This window comes from Macaca thibetana, chromosome 14, assembly GCF_024542745.1.
Source record: "Macaca thibetana thibetana isolate TM-01 chromosome 14, ASM2454274v1, whole genome shotgun sequence".
Classification (NCBI taxonomy): domain Eukaryota; kingdom Metazoa; phylum Chordata; class Mammalia; order Primates; family Cercopithecidae; genus Macaca; species Macaca thibetana.
Window position 1 is genome coordinate 17,063,720 of NC_065591.1, and position 22,069 is coordinate 17,085,788.

At 38.8% G+C, this 22,069-nt stretch overlaps 1 protein-coding gene across 4 annotated transcripts in view; it reads right to left on the reverse strand.

Annotated features, from left to right (window-relative positions):
* LOC126936191 (olfactory receptor 4A5-like) overlaps positions 1 to 13,115 on the reverse strand; it is a 32,581-nt gene extending 19,466 nt beyond the window's left edge. For 2 of the 4 annotated variants that reach the window (XR_007719386.1, XR_007719387.1), the window contains exons 1-4: positions 12,820 to 13,115; positions 9,411 to 9,621; positions 8,967 to 9,268; positions 7,108 to 7,216 (exon numbers count right to left, since the gene is read on the reverse strand). Coding sequence is in view for 1 of the 4 variants with exons in the window: in XM_050758667.1 (XP_050614624.1) it covers positions 5,900 to 6,163; positions 6,482 to 7,165 (948 nt within the window). In the remaining 3 variants the exon portion in view is untranslated. Of the gene's footprint in view, positions 1 to 3,746; positions 6,164 to 6,481; positions 7,217 to 8,966; positions 9,269 to 9,410; positions 9,622 to 12,819 lie in introns of those variants that run through there. The other 2 variants (XM_050758667.1, XR_007719385.1) reach the window with 2 other exon arrangements.
* Between the last annotated feature and the right edge of the window lie 8,954 nt (positions 13,116 to 22,069).

The following is a 22,069-nucleotide window of genomic DNA, read 5'->3' on the forward strand; positions in this document are numbered from 1 at the left end:
ATGAATTTTCAATAAATGTCTTTTGTCAGTGGTTTCAAATACTCACATCGTGGTCCAGAAAACCAATGCTTCTTTCACTAAACGTTAATGTAGATGCCTCAGACATGTATGTGTGATCATAAAACACATTGATACAAACAGCTGATCCATGGACACAGAAATACTTCCTAGAGGCTACAGTTTCCACAGTCCCACACGGGCTTCTCATTATTACTCATTAGAGAAGTATGGCACTATCCAAAGCAGATGACCAAAATATAAAGAAGCTTAAACATATTGTAGAAAGGTTGTTAAATATTCTTACCCACTGGAAAATTTCTTCATAGGAAAACAAAACACTATCTTTGTATGACTATATAAAAATTGACATAATGAGAGGAAATTAACCTGGACAAGACCCTTATTTGTGAGACAAGTAAACAAAAATGTACCGATAACTCCTGGCCTCTAGTGAACCACCTGCCTTGGCCTCCCAATATGCTGGGATTACAGGCATGAGGCGCCACGCTTGGCCTTATTATTATTTTCTTGAATGCAATATGTTCTTAAAATTTTTGTCTTTATGTTGCTGTTATTCTGCTGTCGCTTTTCTGTTTATCCTTTTAAAACGAACTACTCTTTTTAAAATTCATTTTTCATGAAATTTTTAACATCTAATAAATTCATAACTTTTTTCTTTCAGTAATTTTAGAGAATTTTCAGTTATATCTCTTCAAATATTTTGCCTACCTGATTTTTTTCTTTTTCTGGAGTTTTAATTAAATTAAAAGTGTCTCAGAGTTTTGTGTTGTGTTTTTATATCTCTTTTATACTATTTTCTTCATTTGCTTTTTCTTCTCTCTGCTTTGTTCTGCGTATTTTCTTCTAATATTTCTTGCAATTTGCAAATTCTCTAATTTTTCATCTAATTTGGCATTAAATCCAATCACTGAGTTTTTAATTTGTTGTTGTATATTTTAGGTTTTCAATTTTTTGGTTAATTTTGTTATCTGTCTTGTGTTTTAATATTTGTACATACTAAGCTTAATTTTCCCAATTAGAATTTATCCAACAAAATCATATGGTATTTAAGACATTAGCTACCTTTCAACTTATCAAATAAATTTTTAATGAATATCTCTTGTCAACAGTTTCAAATACTCATATTTTGGTCCAGAAAAGCAATGCTTCTTTCATTGATGGTTACTGTAGATACCTCATGCATCTATGTGTGATCATAAAACACATGAATATAGATGGCTGATCAACGGATTTTGAATTAGCTCCTAGTGGCTATCGTTTCCATAGTTCCACACAGGCTTCTCATTATCTCAGTCTTCAAAGAAGTATGGCACTGCCCAAAGCAGATGACCGAAATATAAAGATGTTTAAACATAATGTTAATTTTTATTCTACAAAGGTAGTTGAATGTTCTCACCTGCTGAAAATTTTCTTCATAAAAAACAAAGATCCTAAGTTTGCATGACTATATAAAAATTGACATACTAGAAATTAACCAAGATGAGCCCATTATTTATTGGCACAAGTATCAACACTAAAATTTGTTACTTGAAAGTTTTCTCAATTATGGTGAAGAAACCAGAAGTACTTTACTATGATTGAGGATTTAGAATAACGTTCAGGGGTCCAGCTACTAAGCTTTGTACCTATCAAGAAAAATGGTGAGATTTAACTTCATGGAAAAACCAATGACAGTACTTTCCCACAGGCAGAAGCCAAACTCTTCAGTCTTTCAGTCATTCAACTAACATATGCCTAAGACCACTTCTCTCCTAAGTGAAAGCATGTCTCTATATCTCCCCAATATCATCCCAGGATATTTAGACCTTTCCCACATTTTTACAAGCAATGGTGGATATGATGAGAAAACATTACACCTAGAGGACTAGATACCAACCAAAGACATACTCTATCTTGGGCAAATAATAATCACTTTCTCAATATCTTCTGGGCTATTCCATCAGGAAAATAATTCATCCATTTATGTTTGTAGGCAGAGTCTATGACTTTTACATCAACAATATTTTAAATAAACAAGACAGTAAGGTCATTATAGATTTGTTAATTAGAATATTTGAAACAAATTCAAATGAACTAATCTCTCTGAAAACTTTTATTCTTAGAAAATCCCTAGAGGAAAAACACTTGGCTCTTGCTAAGCAAAAGTAGCTAAGTGCCAAATAATGTCAAAAGCCTGTAATATGAGAAGAAAAACTCAAAAGTAAATTAAATAATAAAATATGATTTCACATTATGAAATATTTAGGTGAGGCAAGTAATATTTCAGCCAGAATGAAAGGAGAACCAGCCCCATGTTCTCTTCTCTTAAAACATTCCTGGTGAGGAGGGCCTTACCCTTCCTGTTACAAAGTCCATACCAAAGAAGCCCTGAGGCTGAGAGGCAGAGAGCCTAAGAATGGAAGTTGACATTCTGATTCCTGGAAAGACAGGCAATCATAGTGCTGCAGTTTTAGAGTACAGGCTTTTGATCAAGGCCTGAAACTGTGTCAGATAAAATCATAATGATCTGCATTCCATTCATTCAATTTTTAAATTTTATTCCAATATAAATTTAATAACTGATTCTACAATGAAGAAATTTTTATTTGCCAACAAGGGAGCAGTGCTTAAGGGCTTCCATTTTATTTCCATGACTTGGCTTACCATTGGCTCCATGGAACACCTTCATCTCATCATAAGTTAATTAAATATTGGATTTTTCTGCTATAAGATCCTTAGATAAAGAGTCCCATAAACACCTATCTGAACCAGCTCAAGTCTTTATCACATAATGGGCTCCACTGAAAATTGGTCATTTTCAACTTACCTAACATGTTTTCAATTCGTCCACCCTCAATGTAATATATATTATTGCTAACACTTGAAGAGCATGTCTAAAGGTGCTGTGATCTCTTACTGGTAAGTGGTAAAACATGCACAAACCTATGTTTATTTCTAGAGAACTATCAGATATGATCAAAGATACTGTGGTTCAAATTATGACTCCAAGATGAAGAACTAATATATGAAAATAATACCTAATTTTCTATGTCCCTTCCAGTTATGTGAATTCTCTATAAATTCCAATAACTACTAATACCAACGCTCAGTGTGGAAGTGGATCCTTCCTCAGCCAAGCCTTCGTATGAGATGGTAGCCCCAAAAGCACCTTGATTACAGCTTTGTGAGAGACTTTGAAGCATGGAAACCTGCCAAACCATCCTTAGTTTCCTGACCTACAGAAATTGAGAAGGAGTACATACTGTTTGAATCACTAAGTTTTGAAATAATTTGCTATGAATAAATACATAATTCATAAATATATCTAGAATAGACTTCAAATACTGGGAAACATGCCAATAAATATTTAGTAAACCTATGAATCAAGCAAAAGGTATAATGGAAATTTGCAATTATTTAGAACTAAGCGATAACAGAAACATATCAAAATGTGTGAGGTGTAATCAAAACACTACTTAAAGAAAAATGGATAGCTATAAATGCTTACATTTAAAATAAATGTTTAAAAGCAGCCATCTTATCCTTCACCTTACGAAACTAGAAGAAGAGTAAATACAAGCCAAGGTAAGAAAACAAAAGAATATAAGTACAAAATCAAAAACCAATAAAATGGAAAACATAAAATAGAGAAAAAGAAAATAGCCAAAAATTGGTACTTTAATAATGAAATTAATAAACTGCTGGCAAGAGAGAACAAAGGGAAATTCAAATAACCAATATCAGAAATAATAAAACAAATAATCATCCCATAGATCCTTTAGACTTTAAAAGGTTAGAAAAGCGTTGTTATGAAATACATTATTTCAATTAACTGGACAGCTTAGATGAATTAGGTAGAATGTAGGGAAAGGACTACCTTCTAAAAATGACACAAAGGGAACTGAAACACTCCAATATCTTTCCAAGTAATGAGCTATCCTTACTTGTAGAAAACATGATAGTGTTTCAGAAAACCCTAAAGAATCTACAGACGTAACTTTGTAGGAATGAGAAATAATTTAGCAAATTTATAGGACTCAAGTGTCAAATAAAAAATTCAATTCCTTTATATAAACTATCAACTTTTTTAAAAATTAAAAACCTGTGATGAAATCTGAAAACACAAACACTTAGGAATAGATAAGGAAGATCCCTACATTAATAAAAAATACAAAACTCTTCAAAAATAAACTTTAAAAATACCTAACAGATATATTGTATTCAGCAGCTAGAACACACAATATTGTTAATGTTAGTACAAGTTGATTCATAGATCCAACTTAAAATGAATAAAACTCCAATATGCTCTTTTGAGATATAGACAATTGTTCTACATGCTGCTCTGCAAAGTGACTTTGCCAGTTCCCAACCAAGAGTTATCTTCTATTTCTGTAAAACCTCAAATCTGGTGTGGTCATGTGACCACTCGGTTGACTAGAATGTGATGCAAGTGACATTGTGCCAGTTCTGGACATAGCACTTAACCTGCCAGACCCATCTACTTTCTACCGCTAGGATCTCTGAGCAACATGTAAAAAGCCTCACTATTCAATGGAGTGATCTTGATGTCCTTCATCTAAAAGGACAGGAAGAGGGACCCAGAACATCTCTTAAGGGTTATCCCTTCCAACATACTATAAATGTGAATTAAGTTATCCTGCATTTTACAGAATCCTCAGTTATCAGGTGAATAAGAGAGTGACTCCAGTCCTTGCCACACAAAACAGAAGAAATACCCTGCCAACAACTGCCTGAATTCCTGGCTCACAAAATTTTGAGATAAAAGAATATGGTGGTTGTTATAACTCATAATAACTGTGGGGCTCTGAACCTTACATGAAGACAGGACCTCAAAGTGTGGTATTTCCACCACAACAATTTAAAGTGTATGACACTGGTTTTAGTGCCCCAAAATAGCAGCCACCAGGATATTATAAGTGAATGCTTAAAAGACAGAAGTAACTATTCTAGAAGCTGTGACAAAAGTGAGTTGCCATCCAGGACTGAAAAAATTTAGTAATTCTGTCACCTATAGGAAGGTAGAAAATGAAAAATGTACTTAAGTGAATAGGTGGATTTCGCTAAAATTTCCAAGGAGAATATTGAAAATTGCAGCTGTTTCTTACAGCAGTGTGTTACATAAAAAGGCACAGATTTTTAAAAAACACATTGCTTAAAAGATTAACTGTTACATTTTCAGACAGAAATTACAAGAAACATAAAAGAACCAGAAATTACTAGCTTCACACATAAAACTCATTCCCCTTTCCAGTCTCTGCAAAGAGCTAAGTACTCTAAAAGTAGAAAGGTCATCAAAATAAATGTCATTTCAAAGGTGTGGAAGTTAAGACACTTGGAAAGACCATGGGAAAATTTAACGGTATGTCTCATGAATACATTAAACTAGACAAACATAATTCTAAGATTCCTAAGAGTATTATCTGACTGCATGTAGAGTTTCAGCTGAAGTCTGAGCAAGGCCCGTTTCACAGATATTTGTGAATATAGTGCTTGTATATTCCACAAAGACTTTAAATAAATTACACTGAAGGAAGCACCATAGCCTTCCCTTCTCAACAGGAGTCTCCATTTTATTACCTATTCCTACATTTCTCCATTGTGTGCTGAGTATGTGGAAGAAATACCGGGTCTCAAAGATTTGTAAATAGGAAAATTATCATTTGAATCATGCACAATAGGACCTGCAAAGAAGCAGCTCCATCCACACTCAGCCTGGATATAGACGTTGAGATATTGAACTTCAAACAAATGCCACGATGGGATGATTTCCTAATTGAGCTGTGAGCATCTAAATCCTGTCTTTCCACTTTGAGATGCTTGACATGCCCTTAGAAATCTGAAAACTTGACTGGGAGACCTTGACTACATACCTCCTTATCTACACGAGGAGGGACACTCTTATTCTAAATATAGTTAACTTTTTACCCAAGAGATTTTCTATAGCATTTCTCATCTCTGAATTTCTCAACGTGTATATTAAAGGATTCAACACGGGTGTGATAACTGTATAAAAAACAGTCATGAATTTATCAATAGGAAAGGTTGAAACAGGTCTAACATACATGAAAATACAGGGAACAAAAAAGAGGACAACCACGGTGATGTGGGAGCTGCAGGTAGACAGGGCTTTACGCCTCCCTTCCTGACTGTAAGTTTTTTTGTTGTTTTTTTTTTTTTTGAGACGGAGTCTCGCTCTGTCGCCCAGGCTGGAGTACAGTGGCCGGATCTCAGCTCACTGCAAGCTCCACCTCCCAGGTTCACGCCATTCTCCTGCCTCAGCCTCCCGAGTAGCTGGGACTACAGGCGCCCGCCACCTCGCCCGGCTAATTTTTTTGTATTTTTTAGTAGAGACGGGGTTTCACTGTGCTAGCCAGGATGGTCTCGATCTCCTGACCTCGTGATCCGCCCGTCTCGGCCTCCCAAAGTGCTGGGATTACAGGCGTGAGCCACCGCGCCCAGCCTGACTGTAAGTTTTAAGAGAGTTTAGGATGATTCCATAGGATATTAATAGAATGATGAAGATGACCATACACATTGCTCCACCATTGACAACAACAGTGAGGCCTATAAAGTAGGTGTCAGTGCACGCCAGTTCCAATAATGGGTACATATCACAGACAAAGTGGTCAATGACATTGGGGCTACAGAAAGGGAGACTGTACACAACAACAATTTGAAACACAGAATGCACAAAACCTCCAGTCACAGCCGCCATCAACAGAAGGATGCAAACCTGTCGATTCATGATGGTCAAATAGTGCAGTGGCTTACAGATGGCCACATAGCGATCATAGGCCATCACCACCAGAAGGAAGATCTCAGCACCACCAAACAAGTGGTCTATAAATAGCTGACCCATGCAAGCTGGGAAGGAAATAGTCTTTTTGTCACAGAATAAGTCCACAATCAACTTAGGAGAAATGGTAGTGGAATATACAGCATCTATAAGTGACAGGCAGGCAAGGAGGAAGTACATTGGGGAGCCCAAGGAAGGGCTGGAAATAATAGTCACCACAATGAGTAGGTTCCCCACCATTGTCATAAAGTATGTGAGTAAAAATGTGACAAATAATGCTTTTTGCACACCAGGATCCTGAGACAAGCCAAGTAGGACAAATTCTGTAATATTGTTATTCTGTCTCATTTACTCTTCTTCCAGGCTTATATCAGAGGTGAGAGCTCAGGAAAACAGGACCTGTAATGAAACAGTGAGCAGGAATATGATCACATCCTTTGTTTCACAGAGCACATCTTCGTTGTTGTATCCTCAATATTGATTTACACACAATAAACATTTGGTAAGTCTCTGTTGAGTTCCTCACACAAAGAGCCCATCTTCCCTTAAGGATTCTATTTCTCCTCAAATATTTTAATTTAAGCCAAAAGTTCAACGCTTCTACCTCTTAGAGTTAGTGAATAGTCTACGCAGAAGAATAAAGTCCCAACAGCCATTCATACATTTCATAACTTCTTATTTAAAACATTTTTCTTGGCACAGAAGTCAGCTGTGATGAATAGGCAATGGGTTCTTGGTCTCAAGAAACTTACTCTCTGATGGTAGTAATAAACACTAAATAAATAAGTTGAAATAGATTGAAGTCCTTTGTGTTTGTACTTGTGGTATTTATGATATGATCTATGTAGCACCAAGAATAACATCTTATAAAATATGTCACTCAGTGCTCTCGCCTTCTACTGTTAGACCTTCATTCCCTCATGCCTCAAAGGATGTTCAGTCTTAATTAGTCTTTCATTAAATGTCAAATGACAGGACTCTAAACTGTATAAATGCTATGATATTATTTATCACATGTTAACTTCAGCAATTATTTGGTCTGACTCTCTGTTTACCTGATAAATAAGGAGCCGTGTTTCTCTCCATTTTATCCTTACCTATACACCAATTTTACAACACTTACAGACAATATTCAAATTATCACCAATTAATTTTGAACTCAAGTGAACTAATTCATGACTATCATCAACTACCAAATAAGCAGTGAGTATTATTTTCTGAATTATTGGGATGAGCTAGGTGGTGAAAGAGGAGAAAGTAGACACTGTAGAAAGACATACAGAACAGTGGGACATGGTTTTATTCATAATACTATTTAGATACGAAGAGTACTGAGATTCCAAAAAGAAGCATACTCTAAGAGAAATTCCAAGTTCAGTGTAAGAAGGCTTGGATTTGAGTCATTTTCTGAATGCATTTAGAAGTCTGTCTCAGTTTACTCACTGGAAAACAATGGGATTAAAGTTGAGAAATTCAGAATCCTTTCTAGTTAACTATCTACAAAACGATTAGTGCACCTCTTTTTATGGTATTCTGCTGACTTTTTTTATTTCTTTTATAAATTTATAAATAAATAAAAATTTCCAAGTTCATGTCTGTTACATGAAAAATGGTAGTCTGTGGGACATGGGGTTTCATAATTATAGTAAGCAAATAATGACTATAAGTTTCTCACTCAGTATGTACCTATCTAAGATCTAAGAATTTTTGGAGAGAAAGTGCGGCATGTGGTGAATAATGTGGACACTGGAGCCACACCGCTTCAGCTACAACCTCAGCTTCACCATTTTTAATAAGCTTTTGGGCCATTTACTAAAGTTCTCTATCCCTTACTTGCATCCTCTTTAGAACTGCGAAATACCCCTTACCTCTTAGAGTTGTTGTTAATTAAAACAAAGTAAAGAACACTGGCTGGCACCTCTTACGGGCTCAATAAATAACAGCTATTATTAGTGTTCTTGAATGATTCACTGTGAACATAGAATCAGAACAAAATATGCAGATCTCTGTCAACTGGAAAAGATTTATAGACACAGTCCAGGAAAAAAAAGAAAAAGATACCTATAATTCAGGAAAGCCTTTTGTGGGCAAACAATAAAATTGTATGTCTTAGAAAATAATGATTGAATTATATGAGTAGTAATTTTACCTGTGATGGAATGTATCTTGACGAGAAGCAAGCAGAATTATAGTAAAATGTTGGACCCACCATCAGGGAGAGCTCAGGAAATGAAAAGAAGGCTAAAATTATAAAACAGAGAAATGTAGTTAACGAACATCCACAGCAATAAGAAAAGTAATGGGATAATACAAGTCAGGTTAGTAATCTTTTGAAATGCTCTTCATAAAGATTCCATTTATTGAAGAAATACTGAAAGTGTACTCTCCTGTGGGTCCCTGGGGTGACTCAGGAGGTTTTCTGGGGTAGCCAAAGCAAACACCGATCAGATCCTAGTAAAAAAAAAAAAAAAAAAAAAAAAAAAGAAAAGAAAATTCAAAAGAAAAAGAACCACATTGTTACTCTAAGTCTCTAGATCTGACAGCAAAGGACAAACCAATTAAAGAGAAAAATGGGACAGGTTGAGATACAAACCAAGACTTTCTGATTATTCACTGCTGAGGAAAACTGAAGAATTACTAAACCTCAAACATAGACGGGATGATTCCATTTACATAGATCTGGCAGTGGAAAGGATGTGAGCAGAGAAAGTTTGAGTTGTCTCTAGAAGCCAGCTGTGATGAACATTCCACATGTTTCCTTCTTGTTACCACAAGCTGATCACAGAGTTCTGTCATTGTTGAAGCTGTAAATCAAGAGATGCATCTGCTAAGAAGACAAGGGAATAATGTAATCTATAGCCAATTCTATTATTTTTTCACACCTTACTTGCTGTAAGGTTCAGTGCTTTTTTCCGCTTCCATCATCACAACTAGATTTCAACAGGATAATTCTTTTGGCAATTTAATGTTTACTTGTAAAAAATGGGATGTGTAAACTTGTAAACTATCTCTACAGTTTAAGTAATTAAAAATGGAATACTTTAGAAACTGAAAGATACCATTATTAGGGTTTCAATGTAAACTGCTCAGTTAACATTTTTCTAGAAAAAAAAATTGATTTAACATAGTTTCTTAAGAACATGACATTTTCAAAAGATAAAATGCGATAACAAAAAACCTCTATAATATTATATTTCATAGTCACAGTTTTACAAATCTATTTAATTGACAGTAGATTAGGTAGTTTCCTCAGCATATATATCTACTAGTCTGTTTGCTGGCATATTTTTAGATTCATAAGTAAAAACCCATATTATGCTTCCAGAACATAACAGGCATTGGTTCCTTCATACTCTAACACACTTGACATGATCCAGAATTTTAAACTCTCTGATCAAAAATATCTGAAAGTAATTGTACACCTTTAATAATATACCATTAAAATATATGTTAAAATATAACATTCCATAAACTAAGATTATGATTAAAAATCTACTGCTTTATCATACATGTAATATGGGACATGTTTTTCTTCTTATTTAGCAAATAGAAAAGGAAAACAAATTAGGCTATATATTAAAACCAAATATACATTGCATATAATGGAAAATTTTCATGTTGCTAGCTTAACTTTCCCAATTAGATTCCTTCAACAAAATAATATGGTATTTAAGACATTAGCCACATTTCAACATATCAAATGAATTTTCAATCAATATATTTTGTCAATAGATTCAAATAGTCACATCATGGTCCAAAAAAGCAATGCTTCTTTCACTGAGCATTGATGTCAATACCTCATGTATGCATGTGTGATGATAAAACACATGAAATGAATAGCTGATCCATGGATATAGAATTAGTTCCTAGTGGCTATAGTTTCCACAGTTCCACACAGGCTTCTCATTATCTCAGTTATTAGAGAAGTATGGCACTATCCGAGGCAGATGACCAAAATATAAAGATGCTTAAACATAATATACAAAGGTATTTAAATATTCTCACCTGCTGGAAAATTTCTTCATAGAAAAAGATACTATCGTTGCATGACTATGTAAAAATTGACCTAATTAGTGGAAATTAACCTAGACAAGACCCTTATCTTGTGACACAAGTGAATAAAAATGTACTAACACTAAAATTTTTTATGTGAAATATTCCTCAATTATGGTGAAGCAACCAGAAGTACTTTACTGTAATTGAAGGTTTATAATAACATTCACGTGCCCAGCTATTAAGCTTTGTACCTAACAAGGAAAATGCTGAAATTTAACTTCATGGAAAAACCAGTGACAGAGCATTCTCACAGGCAAAAACCAAACTCTTCAGTTTTTTAGTCATCCAAATTTCATTCAAATAGCGTACCCCTAAGTCCATTTCTTTCCTAATTAAAAACATGTCTTTGTATCTCCCCCTACCTCATCCAAGTAAATTGAGAAGTTTCACAAATTTTTACAAGAAATGGAGGGTATGACAAGAAAACATCACACCTAGAGAGCTAGATTCCAACTGAAGACATACTCTACCTTGGGCAGAAATTTAACTCTTCAGATATTTCTTGGGTTATTTTATCAAGAAAAAAATATTTTCATTATGTGTATACACACAATCTATGACTTTTACATCATCACCACTTAAAATAAAAAAGTCATTATAGCTTAGTTAATTTGAATATTTGGAATAAATTCAAATGAAATAACTCCCTAAATACTTGTTTTCCCCTTAGAAAATCCCTAGAGGGAAAAGACTTGGGTCTCACCAAGGAAGAGCAGGTAAATGCCAAGTAATGTGAAAAGCCTATAATGTGAAAAGAAAAATGCTAACATAAACTGAACAATAAGTTATGAGTTTCACATTATGAAATACTGAGGTAAGGCAAGTAATATTGAAGCCAGAATGAAGCAGGAACCAGCCCCAGGTTCTCTTCCTTAAGCATATTCCCAACAAGGAGGGCCTTACCCTTCCTGTTAGAAAGACCATGCTCAAAAGCCCTGAGGCTTAGAGACAGACAGCCTAAGGACAGAAGTTGACATTCTCATTCTTGAAAATGTAGGTAATCATAGTTCTATAGTTTTAGAGTACAAGCTTTTGATCAGGGCCTGAATCTATGTCAGATATAACCATAATGATCTGTAGTCCATTAATTCAATTCTTTAATTTTATTCCAACATCAGTAACTGTTTATACAACAAATAAATTTGTATTTGCCAAGAAGAGAGCAGTGCTTAAGGTCTGCCTTTGTTATTTCCATGACTTGGCTTACCATTCGCTCCACTGAACACCTTGATCTCATCATAAGTTTAGTTAAATATTGGCTCTTCATTGTCATAAGAGCCCTAGATAAAGAGTCCCGTAAATACTTATCTGAACCAGCTAAGGTCTTTATCACTTGACAGGCTCCACTAAAAGTTGTTTATTTTCAACTTACCTAATAAATGGATTAAATTCATCCACCCCAAATGTAATATGTATCACTTCTAAAATTTGAAGAGCATGTCTATGAGCACTGTGCCCTCTTACTAGTAAGTGGTGAAAGATGCACGAACGTATCTTTAATTCTGAAGAACTATCAGATATGAACAAAGATAATGTGGATTAAATTATGACTCCAAGATGGAGAACTAATATGAAAATAAGCCATAATTCTCTATGTCCCTTCTATCTGAATTCGAATAACTACTAATGCTTTCCACTTTTCAGAATGACACAATGGTGTTTGTTAGATCAGATGATGCCTACGACAGTCCAGAATCTGAATTTATTTGCTCCAATAATAAAAAGTACATAAAAATTAACTAATGTATAAATTGCCAAAAATATGCCATAGTCCATAGTAATTCTCTGCAACTCATGCCTATTACCAAGCTAGAAAGTTAAATATACTTACAATATACATTTATTTTTTAAAGGAAAATGCATGTATATTAGTCCCTTCTCCAATTGCTATAAGGAAATACCCAAGACTGGGTACTTTATAAAGAAAAGAGGTGTAATTGACTCACAGTTCCGCATGATTGGGAAGGCCTCAGGAAACTTACAATCATGCCTCTTCACAGTATGGGATGTGATAAGGTTTCTCTTCAAATAATCTGATCAATCTTGTATTCTTTAATTCATAGTACCCCTCAATTTTTCTCCTTTTTTTCTCCTTTTCCCTTCTTGCCTTTGTTTAATGCCCAGGCACGCCACAGTACCAAGCATTATCAGTACCAGCTCACATTCCTTTCCTTATTTGGAAAGAGGACTCACTTTCTGGCTCATTACAGACACCCCTTCCCCTTTCCCTCCACTTTCCTTCATGTGCCCACCCTATCTAAGAAAAATCAAATGTTTAGCCAATTGGGATCAGTTTAGATTGTATGACCCGACCCCGACCAATGGGGAAAGGGTACAGAGGCAGGACTTGTGTCAGGAATAAAGGCTCTCGTGCCCCTTTGTTCAGGTGTGCTCCCATGGCAACTGGCCAAGGAGGCACCCCTCTGCGCAGAAGTAAAATTGCTTTGCTAAGAATCCTTTGTCCGAGTGTTCAATTTCCCTAGGATTTTGAACGTTATTCCTAACTGTTCTGATGTCCATCTTTGGAACTTGAATATTCTCCTTCGGAAAGGGGGCCTTCGATCACCCCACCAATGGGGGACACGTCCTACTGTCTAGTTACGGTGGCCCTAGGGTGAGGGAGATCAAGGCCCACCCATTGTAATGAATAAATCTGGATTCTCAGCAAAGCGGGTGGGAGAGGCTTGCAAGACCGCGGCAATAAGAGGACCAGGTAATTCTTGTGCACGGAGTAAGGTAGGAGATTTCGTGAAGGCACAAAGTATTTCCTGGGTGGTCGGGACAAGTTGGAGGCTGAGAGTGTATAAACGGGAGTAAGCATTGTGGCTGTGGAATGAGTGAGTCTTCTCTGCAGTCTCGTGCTGCCATCTATTGACTAGAGGTGGCAGCAAACAGAGTAGACAAAAGAGGAAGGGGGAGGGTAGAAATCCCAGAAAAGGTGGGATTGGGGCCCTTTTCCCCAAAGCCTCAGTAAGCCTTAGGAAGGGGGAGGGTAGAAATCTCTAACAGGAGGGGTTGCCCCACCCCCTTAATAATCCTTAAGGTGGAGAATGTTTCAAGTAAGACAGGAAAATTTTAAAGTCTACAGAGTAATGAAATTCCTTCTGATAGCCCCTTGGGGCTTATGCTAATGTATTGGAAAGATAATGAAAGAACCAAGTATAAACGAAAATAACAGATGATAAAATATTGTTGTTTCATTTGGGTTTGAGAACCCATCCTTAAACCCTCACTTTTCTGGCCAAAATTTGGGTCTAATGAGGAGCGGATTTGTCAGCCCTTAATAAAACATGTTAATGATAGGAGCCCTGTCTCCCAGGAAGGATCCATTACGCCCTCTGCTGGCGTCAGGGGCCAGTTCTCCTTTACCCTTTAGACTCCGGAGGGAGAAAGTCAGAAGCCAATCCTTCTAAAAGGGAAGAAGTTCCCATGCCCCGACAACCCACAACTAACACGTGGGATCCTCTAAATCATCTTCCTTCCTTCAGCGCCCCTAATCCCCACCCTGCTCCGCTTCCCTTCTCAGGTCCCTCCCCTGTTTGCATCACTCTTCCGGCTGCCCCTAATCCCACCCTTCCGGTTCCTGTCTCAGGTGCCCCAGCTTGTGCCGTCACTCCGGCTGCAGTTTCAGGTTACTCCCCAGCCACTTCAGGTCATCCTCCAGCCTGTGCCCGTCACTCCGGCTGCAGTTTCAGGTTATTTCCCAGCTGGTTCAGGCAGAGGCCCAGCCCGCTCTATTCCCCCAGCTGCTGCTGTGGATCCCTCCTCTGCTTGTGATACTTCTGCACATATCAACCCCCCTCCTTATACTCCCAATTCTGCAGAATTCTGAGCCTGCCCGCTCCCAACCTATTAAGTATCCCTCTTTAAAGGGGCTTCAACAAAATAGAACAATGTAAAGAAGATATTCAAAACTTTCCATTTTCCTCCACACCCAGAGAGCCAGATGCAACTTTCTTTCCTTTAGGAGAGGTACCACAAGGCCGGAGGAAGCTATTGGCTTTGTAAGTGCTCCCTTGACTAGTTCAGAGGTCCATAATTTGAAAAAGGAGCTTCAGCCATTACTGGATGACCCTTATGGAGTAGCGGATCAAATTGATCAATTTTTAGGGTCTCATATATACACTTGGGCCAAGTTGATGTCCATCTTGGGCATCCTCTTTTCAGGGGAGGAATGAAGTATGATTTGGAAGGCTGCTATGGTGGTGTGGGAACGTGAGCAGCCTCCTGGCCAAAATGTTCCTCTTGTGGACCATAAATTTCCCACCCACGACCCTCAGTGGAACAATAACAATGCAAATCACCGGGAAAACGTGCGGGACCTAAGAGAGATGATAATAAAAGGAATTTGAGAATCAGTACCCCAAACTTGAAATCTTTCTAAAGCATTTGATATTAAACAGGAAAAAGATGAGGGACCCACTGGGTTCTTAGATAGATTGAGGGAGCAAATGAGACAATATGCAGGGGTTGATCTGGGAAATCCCCTTGGACAGGGAATGTTAAAACTTCACTTTATTACTAAAAGTTTGTCAGACATTCCAAGAAAATTACAAAAAATAGAAAATTGGAGGGACCATCCCCTGAGTGAACTACTTAGGGAGGCTCAAAAGGCATATGTCAGAAGAGACAAGGAAAACAAAAACAAGACAAAACTTATGGTATCTACCTTCCAGCAGATGGCTCCAAATCCATATATCTCTAAGCAGGGCTTCCAAGGAACCAGAGATTATGAGGGGCCTAGACCCCTCCAAGCCTCCATTTAGAGGGCCGAGGTCCTCAAATAATAAGCCCCCAAGGGGTATAGGTGGGGCAAGGGCAGAGAATGCTCAGACTGAGAAGGGAGAAGGACAAGATAGATGTTATCGATGTAGAAAAACAGGCCACTTCAAGAGCGAGTGTCCTGAACTAGAGAGAGAGAAAGAGAGAAACACACTCATGACTTTTGAGGAACAATAGGGGAGTCAGGGGCTCTGCCTCTTTTATTTTGAGTCCCACCAGGAGCCCTTGATAAATTTGGAGGTGGGACCTAAACGTGAATTTATCACCTTTCTAGTCGATTCAGGGACTTCATGCTCCTCTGTTTGTTTCCTTCCACCTGGTCTTATATGCTCTTCAGAAGAACTTTTAGTCTCAAGGGTAAAAGGAGAAGGATTTAAGGCAAAAGTTTTAGAAAGCACAGAAGTCAGATATTAAGATCGATTTACACATATTCAATTTTTATTGATTCCTGAAACAGGAACTAATTTATTAGGAAGGGACTTAATGTTAAGGCAAGGCATAGGCCTTCCAGTGGGCCCTAAAGGATTCATCATTTCACTACATTTACTCACTGCTGTGGATGAGAAATATATTCATCCCAATGTCTGGTCAAAGGAAGGAAATAGAGGGAAACTCCAAATCCTTCCAATACATATCAAACTAAAAACCTCTGGGGACATAGTCGAAAGCACTATCCCATTCCTTTAGAGATCAGAGTAGGGCTAAAGCCTGTAATTGAGGGTCTTGTTAAAGATGGGCTTTTTGAACCCTATATGTCTCCTTATAATACCCAATCATGCCTGTCAAGAAATCAGATGGGTTGTATCAATGGGTGCAAGACCTTAGAGCTATTAATCAAATAGTCCAGACCACTCACCTCATTGTTCCTAACCATTACACCATTCTTAGCAAAATTCCATATGATCATCAATGGTGTACAGTGATAGATTTGAAAGATGCCTTCTGGGCATGCCCCTTGACTGAGGATAGCCACGATATATTTGCCTTTGAGTGGGAAGACCCCTATTCAGGGTGGAGACAACAATATCAATGGACAGTCTTGCCCCAGGGGTTTGCAGACTCCCCCAACCTCTTTGGTCAGATCCTAGAACAAGTACTAGAGAAAGTTACAGTCCCTAAACAAATATGTCTGCTTCAGTACGTGGATGATCTCCTTATATCTGGTAGAGACATAAAAGAAGTAGGTGACTTCTCTACGCACATTCTCAGTAACTTGCAATGTGAGGGGTTGCAGGTCTCAAAAGGGAAACTTCAGTATGTAGAACCTGAAGTTAAATACTTAGGCCACCTAATCGTGAAGGTAAATGAAAAATAGGACCTGAAAGAGTGGAGGGAATTGTTTCCCTACCCATGCCTCAAACTAAACAAGAACTCAGGAAATTTTTAGGACTAATTGGATATTGTCGTTTATGGATTGACTCATATGCATTAAAAAGTAAACTTCTATATGAGAAACTTGCCCAGTGGAAGCCTGATAATCTCTTGTGGACTTCCCAGGAAATCTAGCAGATTGAGGAATTGAAAGAGATGCTCATAACAGTCCCTGTTCTAGCTCTACCCTCCCTAGAAATGCCATTTCACCTTTTCATTAATGTAAATAAGGGGGTAGCCCTAGGAGTGCTTAGACCTAGTCACTCGTGGGTGGTCCCAACGTATCCAATCCATCACAGCTGCAGCAGTATTAGTTGAATAAAGTAGGAAGTTAATCTTTGGAGGAAAGTTAACAGTAAACACGCTCCACCACGTTAGAACTATATTAAATCAGAAAGCAGGGAGATGGATCACTGACTCAAGAATTTTAAAATATGAGGCTATCTTACTGGAAAAGGATGATTTCATATTAACTACTAAAAATTCATAATCCAGCAGGCTTTTTAACGGGGGATCCAAACTTAAAATGAGAGCACGTATGTTTAGATCTAATTGGCTACCATACAAAAGTTCGACCAGACTTAGGAGAAACTCCCTTCAAGATGGGGCGGCACTTATTCATAGATGGGTCCTCCTGGGTGATTGAAGCAAAAAGACATAATGGGTATTCAGTGATTGATGGAGAGACACTTGAAGAAGTAGAATCAGGAAGGCTGCTTCCTGATTGGTCTGCCCAAACGTGTGAACTGTTTGCACTCAGCCAAGCTTTGGGACATTTACAAAACCAAGAATGAACTATCTATATTGACTCTAAGTATGCCTTTGGGGTGGCACATACATTTGGGAAAATTTGGATGGAAAGGGGTCTTATCAATAGTATAGGCCAAGATTAATTCATGGAGAGCTCATTGCTCATGTCCTCAACAATCTCCAACTGCCAGAAGAGATAGCTATTGTGCATGTCCCAGGGTACCAAAGGCACTTGTCTTTCACAAGTCTGGGAAATAATCTTGCAGATCAGATAGCAAAACAAATTGCTGTTTCTTCTGAAACACCTGTTTTTCATTTAACTCCATGCCTTCCTTCTCCTACTGCAACCCCCATTTTCTCTTCCATTGAAAAGGAGAGGTTAATAAAAATAGGAGCTAAAGAAAATGCGGAAGGGAAATGGATATTATCAGATCAAAGGGAAATGTTATCGAAACCTCTTATGAGGGAGGTCTTGTCTCAGTTACATCAGGGAACCCGCTGGGGACCCCAAGCAATGTGCAATGCAGTTCTCCGGGTTTATGGGTGTATAGGAATTTACACCCCAACTGAACAAGTTATAGATAGTTGCTTGATATGTAAAAAAACTAATAAGCAGGTTCTAAGGAAATCGCCCCTTGAAGGAAGAAATCCAGGACTGAGACCATTTTCAAAGTGTTCAGATGGATTACACTAAAGTGCCTCCAATTGGTCATTTAAAATACTTATTAGTAATAATAGACCACTTTACCCACTGGATAGAGGCAATCTCACTCTCAAGTGCAACTGCTAGTAATGTAGTTAAAGCATTAATTGAAAACATCGTACCCAGATTTGGACTAATAGAAAATAATGACTCAGATAACGGAACCCATTGCACTGTGCATGTCATTAAGAAGTTAGCCCAAGTACTAGATATAAATTGGGAATACCATACCCATTGGCATCCATCTTCCTCAGGAAGGGTAGAGCGGATGAACCAGACTCTAAAAAACCACTTAACTAAATTAGCTTTAGAAACTCAATTGCCATGGACTAAATGTCTTCCTATTGCTATGTTAAGAATCCAGACTGCTCCTCGGAGAGATATTGGTCTCTCCCCTTATGAAATGTTCTATGGATTGCCCTACTTACACTCCACTGCTGACATCCCTACCTTTGAAACAAAAGACCAGTTCCTCAAAAATTGTATACTTGGTCTATCCTCTACCTTCTCTTCCCTTAAGACTAAAGGCCTCCTAGAACAGGTGCTGCCCCTGGAGTTTCCAGAACATCAGCATTAACCTGGAGACCACGTCCTTATCAAAGGGTGGAAGGAAGGGAAGCTCAAACCAGCCTGGGAAGGACCCTATCCAGTGCTCCTAACTACTGAGACTGCAGTCTGGACAGTGGAAAGAGGATGGACTCATACACCCAAGTCAAGAAGATGCCGCCACCTCCAGAATCATGGACTGTCACTCCAGGGCCCACCCCCACCAAACTAACTATAAAAAGAGCTGAATAATCACTTGTTTATTCTCTTTTTTCTTTTCAACAGAAGTTCATCTTGTCATCAATGTAACTCAGGCTAGTCATCCTTTAACCCGTCAGTTCGATGCCTGTTCAGTCATTCCATATGGAGACGTTCAAGCTCAAAGGAAGCTATCTCATGTTAATAAGTATCTGTGTCCATACCGCAAAGAATCAAGCAGGTATAAGTATGGAGACTTAAATAGTCCCTGTGGTGACTGGGCAGATGTTTGGTGGACTACTAAGTACAAAGAGTGGACAGCCAAGCCACCTGCTTCAAATAAGTTATGGGGACCGAAACAAAAATTCCAACTAGTCCATTGTACCACCCCACCAAATTGTAAGCCATTACACTGTAACCCCTTGTTGCTAATTATAAATAATCCCCGGACAATGGCCCAAGAGCCCTCTATATTCGAATGGTACAGGTTAGGAACAGACATTGAAGGAAAGGACCCTATAGGAGCCTTCTCCCTGAAATTAGTTAAAACACTGGTTACCAATAATAAACGAGTTCAGACCCAAAGTCCGGGAGACAGGTGGAACCCAACACTCTCCCTAAGCATAGTGAGCCCAACATCCTCCTCCCATTTCCAAAATGACCCAACCCAGGTAACAGTTGTGGAGGTAGAAAACTTAAGGAAAACTATAGCTCTAGAGACAGGATATCAAGATGCAAATGCCTGGTTGGAGTGGATTAAATATTCCGTCCACACTTTAAACAAAAGTGAATGTTACACTTGTGCGCATGGTAGACCAGAGGCCCAGATTGCGCCCTTTCCACTTGGATGGTCTTCCAGTTGACCAGGCATGAGCTGTATGGTAGCTCTCCTCCAAAACCCCTCAGCCTGGGGTAACAAGTCATGCCAAGCTCTTTCTCTGCTGTTCCCTGAAGTTAAACACCCTGTGGGTCAGCCTCCAAGGGCCATTCAGCGTCCATCTCCCAATGCCAATTTTACTTCGTGTCTCTCATGACAGGTAGATAACTTGGTGTTCCTGGGAGCCTTAACGGGACACAGTGAGCTTAAGCCCTTCCAAGAGCTTACCCATCAGTCTGCCCTTAGCCATTCTCGAGCAGATATGTGGTGGTATTGTGGTAGACCAATACTGGACACTCTGCCAAGTAAGTGGAGCAGAATTTGTGTTCTAATTCAATTGGCCATCCCTTTCACCCTGGCATTTCATCAACCAGAAAGGATAGGAATCAAATATCATCAAACAAGAGAGGAAACCCATGGGTCCTTCGATTCTCATGTTTATATAGATGCCAATGGGATCCCAAGAGGAGTGCCAAATGAATTTAAGGCCCAAAACCAAATAGCTGCAGATTTGAATCTATGTTCTTCTGGTGGTTAACTGTAAATAAAAATGTGGATTAGGGTTAGGCGCCCAAGATGGCTGAATAGGAACAGCTCCAGCCTCCAGCTCCCAGGTTGAGTGACACAGAAGACAGGTGATTTCTGCATTTTCAACTGAGGTACCAGGTTCATCTCACTGGGGAGTGCCGGACAATCAGTGCTGGTCAGCTGGTGCAGCCCGATCAGTGAGAGCTGAAGCAGGGCAAGGCGTCACCTTACCTGGGAAGTGCAAGGGGGAAGGGAATCCCTTTTCCTAGCCAAGGGAAACTGAGACACACAACACCTGGAAAATCAGGTAACTCCCACCCTAATACTGTGCTTTACCAAGGGTCTTAGCAAATGGCACACCAGGAGATTATATCCCACACCTGGCCCAGAGGGTCCCACACCCACAGAGCCTCCCTCATTGCTAGCACAGCAGTCTGAGATCTAAATGCAAGGCAGCAGCGAGACTGGGGGAGGGGCACCCGCCATTGCTGAGGCTTAAGTGGGTAAACAAAGCCACTGGGAAACTCGAATTGGATGGAGCCCACTATGGCTCAAGGAGGCCTGTCTGCCTCTGTAGACTCCTCCTCTGGGGACAGGGCATAGCTAAACAAAAAGCAGCAGAAACCTCAGCAGAGGTAATGCCCCTGTCTGATAGCTTTGAAGAGAGCAGTGGATCTCCCAACATGGAGGTTGAGATCTGAGAATGGACAGACTGCCTGCTTAAGCAGGCCCCTGACCCCTGAGTAGCCTAACAGGGAGACATCCCCCACTAGGTGCAGACCAACACCTCACACCTCACACGGCAGGGTACACCCCTGAGATGAAGCTTCCAGAGCAAGAATCAGATGGCAACACTCGCTGTTCAGCAATATTCTATCTTCTACAGCCTCTGCTGCTGATACCCAGGCAAACAGGGTCTGGAGTGCACCTCAAGTAAACTCCAGCAGACCTACAGCTGAGGGTCCTGACTGTTAAAAGGAAAACTAACAAACAGAAAGGACACCCACACCAAAATCCCATCAGTATGTCACCATCATCAAAGACCAAAGGCAGATAAAACCACAAAGATGGGGAAAAAGCAGTGCAGAAAAGCTGGAAATTCAAAAAATCAGAGCGCATCTCCCCCTCCAAAGGAATGCAGCTCATCGCCAGCAACAGAACAAAGCTGGACGGAGAATGACTTTGACTAGTTGAGAGAAGAAGGCTTCAGTCAATCAAACTGCTCAGAGCTAAAGGAGGAACTACGTAACCAGTGCAAAGAAACTAAAAACCTTGAAAAAAGAATGAACGAATGGATAACTAGAATAATCAATGCAAAGAAGACCTCAAAAGAACTGATAGAGATGAAAACCATAACATAAGAACTACGTGACAAATGCACAAGCTTCAGTAACTGACTCAATCAACTGGAAGAAAGAGTATCAGCGATTGAAGATCAAAT